This window comes from Cebus imitator, unplaced genomic scaffold (genome assembly GCF_001604975.1).
Source record: "Cebus imitator isolate Cc_AM_T3 unplaced genomic scaffold, Cebus_imitator-1.0 Scaffold587, whole genome shotgun sequence".
NCBI lineage: Eukaryota > Metazoa > Chordata > Mammalia > Primates > Cebidae > Cebus > Cebus imitator.
The window spans coordinates 174,144-184,572 of NW_016107902.1; the positions used below are offsets into that span (position 1 = coordinate 174,144).

Genomic DNA, 10,429 nt, shown 5'->3' on the forward strand with positions numbered 1-10,429 from the left:
TTTTATTAATGCTTCAACACCTCCCATCTTTGATCTAACATAGTACAGGTTGTTGGACATTTGGTAATATTTTTAAATGCATGAATGAATGAATAAATAGAGTTCCAAAGTCACCAAGGAAATGTGAACATTTTTGTACCCTACATAGTTTATAAATCTTATTATATAAAATATGCTCATACATTTTAATAAAAATAATTTGAATACTTTTTTATAAATAAAATTTTAGGCATTTGGATGACTATAATTTAGCTGTCTTAAAAACAAAAACTAAAAGAAAAAGTTTTTTTTCATTCCAGTCAATAAAGCTGGGTTAATAAAGTGATACTAAGTTATACTATGAAATCTCTTATTTATAAATGGACTACTGTCTTACATTAATGACAATATTGATTTTTAATCTGGAATTAATTTTGTAGATTTTGTTGGGGGGGTTGCTAATTCTATGATGCTAATTGAAAACTGTGTTTTTCCAAAAATCTTTCTCCACTTATTTTATAGTATATTTGAAAATAAATCTGAACATATTGACTTTTAGAGTTCTTATTTTTCCTTCTCTTTTCTAAAAGATATGACTATTATGTATTTGTTGCTATTTTTTGTCCCTTACTAAGATGATGGAATTTCAATGTCAGATATATAATCTAGCCTTGAAAGAAAATAATACATAAGGTATTAGAGTTACTCTATACAATTAAATGCATATTCATATATGTTTGTATCCATATGTTTATACATATAGCTACTACTGGCATTAACTATGCAGTCTTTTATCAGTCTATTTTAAAAAATGAAATGGTAAAATTTTACATAATAGACATAGCAACACAAAATAGGCTATATGTAAAATCAATACCATATTCTTTACATTTAGAGTTCTCGCATTTAGCATTACCCATAACATGTTTTATACTGGTTTTATAGAATTACTATACCCTTCTCCTAGAAAAGGAAATACATGTAGGTTTTAAAAAGTATATTTTGCCTCTTTTTCTGCCAAGATCATTTAGACTGAATGTTTCAGTTCTTGGTAATAATGATGATGATCATGGCATATGTATTTCTTCTATCTGGAATTGTCCATGAGAAAATATCCCTATAGGGAACCTTGAAATGGCTCATGATTCCTATATTAGAAATACGAAAATTGAGGTAAAGTGTAATTTTCTCAAATTCACACAAAATGGAGAAGTGAAGCCAAGAGCCGAACCCAACTCATGTGAAATAGATCTAATGCAAAATGCAACGTCAAGCTTGCGAAGGTAATTAAACTCAGTAGTATAATTAGCTAAATTACAGTACAGGAAAATAGTATTATATTTACAAACCTAATCATATTAAGTGGGAGAATTACATGAATGATAGTACTAATATGAATGGAGTTCACATACTCTATATGCTTTATTTTTTTGTTCTTAATGCTTTAAAAATAGGAGTATAAAATATAACAGGAATCAAAAAAAGAAAAAACCCAGAATCTGGAACCAAACAAACCCCAGCCCTTACATTTAAATCCTGGCACCACAATTTTCCTTCTGTGTAATCTTAGGTAAGTCTCTTAACCTTTACCTCAACTTTCTCATCTATAACATAAGACTGATGGTAACAATTTCTGGGAAAGTATTAGAATATTGTATAAACAGTACCAATAGTATAGCTGTCTATTCCTAAGTAGGTATATAAGAGGCAATTACTGATCCTTTTGGTTAGTAAGTAGTAATAATATGTGAACACCTATCAACTACTTTTTAGTGAATCTTTTTAGTACTATTTTTTCTTATTTTTCATTGTCAAGTTGATTAATATATGTGTGTGTATTATATGATACATGAATTCAATTATGGCTCAAAGTGAGACCAAGAAAAATCCGAAGTAGTGAAATACCTCAGTTTAAACATTTCACTGTGAAAGCATGCTGATGAAGCATTGTGATTTGAAGATCAGTGCTATGTCTTTGGAAATTTAATATATTTTTCTTCACTTTCTCCATAGCACTATTGACAGCAATTGAGATTATTTCTAAAATGAAAATAGAGAATATTCAAAATATTTCTAATGTAGAAGAATAAAACACAACTATCCCTAGCAGATATAAAGGCTTATTATAAAATTATAATTAATAAGATAATGTGGTTTTATCATAACTATAGAAAAATTGTTCAAGAAACAAAACAGATTACATCAATAAAGCTATGCATATATGGAAACTTGATTAATGAACAGAGATGAAACAGTGGTCACTGGAAAAAAGGTGGGTTATTTAATAAATGGACCTGGGACAATGTGTTATCCATTTAAAATAAAGTCAATTTAAGCCTATTCTTCAGACTATATACTAAAATCAGTACTTCATGGATTAACTACTTCAATATGAAAGGCAAACATATTTTCTTTTTGAGATAGGATCTCACTCTTTTGCCAAGGCTGGAGTGCAGTGGTATAACCACCACTCATGGCAACCTCAACCTCCTGGGCTCAAGCAATCCTCCCACCTCAGCCTCCCAAGTAGCTGGGACTACAGGCACTGTGCCATCCCACCCAGCTAATTTTATTCTATTTTATGTATTTATTTGTAGACACAGGGTTCCACTTGTTGGAAAAGGCAACCTTTAAAACTCTTAGAAGACACAACAGAATACCTTAGTGTCTCAGAAAAGAGATTTTTTTTTTATAAAGGAAACACAAAAACACTAGTCATAAACAATAGATAAATTTAAACATATTAACATTAAGAGTTTCTGATTATCAAAAGATACTCTAAGAAAAGGAAAAACAAACAGCATTCATTGAAAGAAGATAGATAGTGGCAGCCATGTAACTGGAGTCTCTAGGGAAGTTCCCATCATATGCTTATCAGAACATAAACGCAAGAATGTCTATAGCAGCGTTACATACAGGAAAAAAAAGAATTCAAATATTCATGGACAGTAAAATGGAAAAATGGTGCTATATTGACAGAATTTGGAATATTATACAGTGATAAAAAATGAATAAATACAGTCTCTTGAATCAACATAGATATGGCAAAAAGCCTACACCTAAGAACATTCTATTCCGAGAAACCTAACAAACCAATAAAATTAAAGAGTATATTTTTAATGTCACATGTTATGAAAAAAGTTTGTTTTCTTTTTAAAGAAAGACTTGGAGATGATACCCAAAACTCAGGCTTGTGGTACTTTTAGGTGGTATAGACAGAGAAATACATTGTAAAAAGAACACTTAGCTTACTAGAAGCTATAATCATGAGAAGTGCAATGTGAAAGAAACAGATTTCCCCCTAAAAAAGATGGAATAATTCCAGTAATATTCTAGTTCTGATAATAGATAGACCTTTAATGTCTGTTGGTTGCCATATATATATATGTGTGTGTGTGTGTATATATATATACACACACACACACATATATATATATATAAATGTATTAGGCAAATTCAACGAAGCTTTTAAAAGGAAAATACCTGTACAAAGCTGATGTGAATGATGTAGCATATAATCTCGGTGTTAGCATTTAACAAATGTGAGAATTTTATTACTGTGACCATATTTTAAGAAATCATTAGATCAAATATTTGCAAAGTAACATAAAAGAATTAAGGCCAAAAAGAAGACTAGTTCAAAAGAAGATAGGCTCAGTGTGAGGTGGAATGGTCAAATAAAGTTTTGTGAAAATGGCAGTAGTTTCTTTTTGTTTGTTTGTTTTTTGACTTTTTTTAAAAATTATTATACTTTAAGTTCTGGGATACATGTGAAGAACATGCAGGCTTGTTACATAGGTATACACGTGCCATGGTGGTTAACTGCACCCATCAACCTGTCATCTACATTAGGTATTTCTCCTAATGCCATTCCTCCCCAGGCCCCCAACCCCCCACATGCCCAATTTGTGATATTCCTCTCCTTGCGTCCATGTGTTCTCATTTTTCATCTCCCACTTATGAGTGAGAACATGGGCTGGATAAAGAAAATGTGGCACAGATACACGATGGAATACTATGCAGCATAAAAAAGCATGAGTTCATGTCCTTTGCAGGGACATGGATGAAGCTGAAAACCATTATTCTCCACAAACTAACACAGAAACAGAAAACCAAGCAGCAGTAGTTTCTAATGGTAGAGAATGGCCTTTCAGATACAGCTTAATCAGTAGCTCCCTGAGCATGTTTTATATTGGTTCAGGAAATGACAGCTAGACATCAAATCAAAGAACTTAGGAGCGAGGAGGCTTTGACCAAGACCAATATTATGCTAGCTCCAATTCACGGAAACTCTATATAGACCCAAGTACTTTGAGTGACCTAAGTTTTTGTCTCTTTCACATTGTATGCTGTAAAATACAAAATATAGTAGTTTGCACCTTTTGAAAGTTGAAAAATTACTGGCCGGGCACGGTGGCTCTGTTGTGTAATCCCAGCACTTTGGAAGACTGAGGCAGGTGGATCACCAGGTCAGGAGATCAAGACCATCCTGGCCAACGTGGTGAAACCCCTACTCTACTTAAAAAATTAAAAAAAAAATAGCCAAGTGTGGCAGTACATGCTGATAGTCCAGCTACTCGGGAGGCTGAGGCAGGAGAATCGCTTGTACCTGGGATGTTGCAGTGAGCTGAGATCGCGCCACTGCACGTCAGCCTGGACAACACAGCAAGACTCTGTCTCCAAAAAAACCATCATGAACATGCAACCTGATTTAATTCAATGTAGATTTGTTTTTCTATTCACTCCTTCATGGTGTCTTTTTATAAGCCTTTGAGGAACTACTTTTCACTAATGACACTAAGGAGAAAAAAAAGTCATTTTAATTATTTTTTGTTTTGTTTGTTTGTTCCCTTTCTTTGCTGAAGGTGAAAGTCTGGTTCCAAAACAGGCGGATGAAGTGGAAGAGGGTGAAGGGTGGACAGCAAGGTGCTGCGGCTCGGGAAAAGGAACTGGTGAATGTGAAAAAGGGAACACTTCTCCCATCAGAGCTGTCTGGAATTGGCGCAGCCACCCTCCAGCAAACAGGGGACTCTCTAGCAAATGAAGACAGTCACGACAGTGACCACAGCTCAGAGCATGCGCACTTATGATACATACACAGAGGACCAACTCCATTCTCAGGAAAGAAATGTTGTGATGGCAACCCTTACCCAAACATCGTTTACACAGAGAGATGACTATGGCAGTGATGTTTAATATTATTAAATCCAGGCATCTCGAATCTGTTTTTCATGATTTATAGAGGGTTTACACTAAGTGCCGCTTATTAAAAAGCTTCCACAATGAAGATGGAGAAGGTGAACTTGCTTTGAGTATTCCAGATGTGTTTGGTCGTGTGCATGGCAGTGAGCAGGTATGTGTTTGCTTTTGCTCTCAATGAAAATTAAATTGCTATCAAGACCAAACTATGAAACGTTTTTATTCAAGATGCCTCCAGAGTGAAGATACCGAAGATGAACTTGCATTGAACATTCCAGATGTGTGTGGTCATGTGTATTACAGTGGGCAGGTATTTGCTTTTGCTTGCACTGAAAATTAAATTGCTATCAAGAATAAACCATGAAACATTTTATCCTGAATAGCCACAGTGCCTGAAATCACTCAAATGGATAAAAAGTGTATTTTAACTCTGTATATATTACTCTTAAGTCATTTTCCTGTCTTCACTAATTTAGCAATGCATTCATATTAGCTGATGAAAATAGGCACTCACAATGACAACCAGAGCCAGCTTCTTGTCCTTTTTATACATTTTATCATCCCAGAGACAATCAGTATGTGCTTACTTGTGTTCAAATAGAGAAAAATACAGTAGAGTCTGATAGGACATGTTCTTGTACCACAGACAAAACAAATCTTATGTTGCATTTACTATCAACTGCTGCTAATACATTATTATAAAACTTACCTAGCTCCTGAATTCTTCCTATCTTATAGCTTAAAAAAAAATTAGGATCATAGGCAAATCAGTTACCTTGCAGAAAGAGCTTTGTATGGCAGACATTGTCTTATTTTATTTCTATAAAGTATTAGCTGTGTGAATATGATTTAATTAACAAGGAAATGTCTCTTCCTGATTGGCAACAGTGTTAGACAAGGTGCAAAGCAAAACTGATTCCTCAAGTTGATAGAAAATAAAATTCTGAATATCTTCAAATGAAATTCAGTAAAAACACATTATTTTTTCGTATGTGATGTATTCATGCAGAACAACAATCTTTGTATTTTGTTTTTCAAATGTGTTTAATAAATGATCCTTTGTAAATAACTGGTCTCCCCACTGTAATTTCCTTAATTTTTACAGATTTCAATAGCAATACATAACCAAGTCTCAAATCTATCTGCTTTTGTGCAAATCCAGATGATTATAATTAGTGAGTTATTTACAATTTTTTCATTTCTAATTTTTTATTACAGCAGGAAAAAAATTCAGTCCTTTTGTAATGAAAGGGCACCTAAGAATGTGCATATATTAAGCTGTTTCTCTAATTTGAAGAATATAGTGAATGGATTTTTTGTGTGTGTTTTATGAAGCCACAGATAAAAGTAGGAAAATAGTATTAAATAATATCATTTACCACAGTGAGGAAAATAAAATAGTCATACATTTTAAAAATCATGTCTGATATATTTAAGTTAATCCAACAGTGGTTTTATAGTATGCAGAGTATCTGGTGTGAAAAAGAAGTTAAACAAGCTAATCAGAGTCCTCAGTCCTAATGGGACTAATGTAAGAAGTCAAGGATGCTATTAATGTAATGTGTTTGCATCATGCATGGTTGCACATGCACGCAATGCCCATGTTCTACTCATAACTTTATCAGATTGTTTTTCATTTGTTTCATATTGTAAGCAGAAATGCTTGGAAACATTGCCAGCCTCCCTTCCCTGCCTCGACCAGAAACAAATACAGAAAAACAATCAGTAAAAATTTCCAAAAACTCTTCAGTTGATTGATTTCATTTGCTTTATAATGATTAGACTGACAAAAATTAGATTCAATTATTTTAACTTAATCTAGCATGATATAAAGAGAGTATTCCAGAAATAAAGTAAATAATTATTTTATTTGTATCACATTTTCCTTTTGTGATAATAAATTTTATCTCAGTGTAGTTATCAGTATTTTTAAATTAACTGAGAATAGATCATTCAAATTGAAGTCTTCCAGGCATGAAACAAGACAGTTTTTTATCAGTCACTTGAATAAATACAAAGTCCATTTGTGCTGATGACATCTACTTGGGTGGACTGACTTTCTTACTGTAGAACAGGATTTAAATTCAAAATGTCTTGACAAATTGGTGAAGTGGGAAGATATAACTCAAACTGAGTTCAATAGGGACAAAGTGGAGGATAATTCATTTGGGCAGGAAAATAATTTCCAGAAATAAGAGAAAAGGACGCCTTAGGAGTAGCTAAAAAGAGAGGTAATGGTTGTAGCCAAATAGACACAAGAATTTCAATGTAGTATGATAAATGAAATAGGAAAATGGGATTGTGAATAGATATGACATTCAGGAAATGGGAGGCTTTTATATCGTGGGCCATATCTTTATTAGAGAATTGTGAGCAATCCTAAAATGAAATTTGACTCTAGAGAACACAAAATGGTAAGAAAGGCCCACATGACTGACCAAAAAGAGACATCACTTTATGATGAATTAAAATGATCTACCACATAAGACACCTGACATATTATCACATTGTCAACACATTGACAATTAAACAGGCAAGTCAGAGTAATTTTTATTAGTGGAAATTGCTATCTTTTTAAAGTATTTCAGTATTTTCCTGTCTTCAAACTGATCCATAGGTTAGTTACATGATATCCCAATATCCTTTTAGAATTAAAATTCTTTGAGGAAACTTAAGATTTTTCTCATGAGCTATCTGGGTTTAATTCAATCCCAAGGTGCCAAAAATCTAAAAGAACTCTACTTGTTTTTATTCTGTACTGGGCTCCTGGCATGCCCTGGTATCTTATCACATAATGCCCTTTTCATGTAATTCTATCTCAGACCCTGTGGCTCTGATAGAAATTCATAATAGCATAAAAGCACCTTTCTCTGAAAATAGTATGAAATCATGGTCAGGATGATTTTTTTTTTTTTTTTTTGTAGGATTTGGAGTGATGAACACTAAAAGTTTTTCCAAAGGCTGATCCACATATTTTTAACTCTTTATTCACAAGATCCCAATTTCTTCCTACTTCCCATATTTACCCACTGCTGTCACACTATATTTTCTTCTTCAGAAACCATGCATAATACCCGAGTTTGCAATTTTGCTTTCTTTAAGATGAACTAAATGCATTTACAGTAATCCCATTTATAGTTTTAATATACTTATGAATACCATTACGTGAAAAATGTGTAAGAATCACTTGTGAAATTCAATAAAAGCTTTTCTCAGACCAGTAAAATAAGATTAGAGGCCAGATTAAAACAAAGTAAGTTATAAAAATAAATATTTAGTAAGTTATAAAAATAAATATATTTCTAATGCTACTAGTTTTTGATAACATTTCTTAAATTACTGGTGTATTTGACGGCAAATGCTAATTTTCGCCTGACAGAAGTTTAGAGAAACTATAGATTTAAAAATTAGTCTCAAAAAAATAAATAAAATCAGTCTCAAAAACACAGAGTATCCTGTTAGTGACTAAAAGGTTTAAAGAAAACACTTCTCACTTTAATTTCTAAATACACTTAGGCTGGTGATTTTTTAAGAAACAGCCATTTATGCCATGCCTTATTTTCTAATAAAATGCATTTAAAATAATTCACTTAATATTTGAGGTGACTGGTATTTAGACTACAATATAAATTCAAAATATGAACTACAAATACCTGCCTGCCATAGTTCTTTGAGCTATTTGGGGGAATAATTGTATTTTCTTGGCAGCTCCCTTTGTTGCATTCTTTCAGTAAAAAGCGATCTAGAAATAAAAATAAATTTAAGCTACAAACATTCCAGATCTTACAAGTGTGGAATATGTAGGACTGATCTGCACATACTGTCATAAAAGTGGCTTTTTTGGTTATGTTTTTGTATCTCCTGCCTAAAGCTGGTCAGGGTAATTGAATAACAGTCCTTGTGGGCACCTCAACACTTTGCTTTTAACTCTTGCAAAGTGTTGCTAGAAGTAGTAGACAAAGGATGAAAAATGGCTCCAGAAAACTGGATTACTACACCAAACTCTAAGAACCTATAAAAATATGCAGCTCAAAATTTAAATATTTTTTTGTTTAAGTAATTCGTATGTATTTTTACAATACTCTTATATTAACATTTACAATGGTTATATATATTGGAAGTACATTTAAGACTAAAAAATTTTTTATGTCTTATTTTTCCCCTTAATAGCTAACTTTTATTCGAATGCAGCTTCAAACTGTGGCTTGAAACATTTTAGAAAACTTTTTATTGCATCACAATGTATTCAGCCAGCTCAGTAATTCCCCATTAAAATATTGTTTACTTTGGTTACAGCTCCCAAAATAGAATGAATTTCCAAATCCAAATTATTGTCACATTCATTTCATGGAAGAGATGATACAGTGATTTGAGTATATAGTAATATCAAGTTTAGGCTGTACTTTGTATTTCTGTACTTTAGTAATTCACTGAGATAGACATGTATTTTTTTACATTAAAGAGCAATCAGAAGGTTTGGGAACCAGATTATACTATAATTATTTAAGTGTACACTTTGTTTTTGCATATGCATAATAACTATAGTTGAAAACATTAAAAATTGTCTTTTTGCTGAATAAATGTTAATTTGAAAAACAGTCATTAGAAAACACTTGTCATTATGGATGGGTAGTTTTGTTTCATCATTACTGGCTTTGTTTTTCTTTTCTTTTCTTTCTTTCTTTTTTTCTTTAAGTTTATACTACCTTTTACTGAATATGCTACTGCCAGTAAATGAAAACCATCAGTAAAGATGCTCCTAATTTTCCTGTTTGATGAAATCTTGGACCCAAATTGTTATTTAGCATCAAGCTATCAATTCAATTGGATTATTTCTTTGGCTTTCCTTTTTCTAGGGCAGATTTTAATAATTTTCTTTGGACTCATCAACATTGAAATCCAATAATTTTTTATGATCACAGATATATATGGTGTAAGAGAGTGTTTAGGTGTTAAAAAAACAGTGGAAAAAATTGACAGAAAAGGATGCTCAACTGAGAGAATTTAAAAATACTTCTAGAATTGTTCAATAGAAAAAAAGAAATTGTCTCATGAAATTGCATATTCTAGAAAAGTATCACCAACTTAACTTCTTTTAAAAGAATGTATGCAATAAGCCTTTCAAAGTTGCCTCTAACTACTACAATTTTGGGCAAATTTTTGCTTACTGGAGGGATGTGATTGTAGCCCATCAAAGAATGATAGTTGGGCAAAATCTTATCATTTGTATCTGAAATAAAATATTTGCTAA

At 32.3% G+C, this 10,429-nt stretch overlaps 1 protein-coding gene across 1 annotated transcript in view; it reads left to right on the forward strand.

The window, feature by feature from the left end:
* The window catches only part of MEOX2 (mesenchyme homeobox 2), a 71,898-nt gene extending 65,651 nt beyond the window's left edge, over positions 1-6,247 (forward strand). The window contains exon 3 of the mRNA XM_017516432.2: positions 4,845-6,247. Coding sequence (XP_017371921.1) covers positions 4,845-5,069 — 225 coding nt within the window. The 3' untranslated portion in view covers positions 5,070-6,247. The remainder of the gene's footprint in view (positions 1-4,844) is intronic.
* The last annotated feature ends 4,182 nt before the right edge of the window (positions 6,248-10,429 follow it).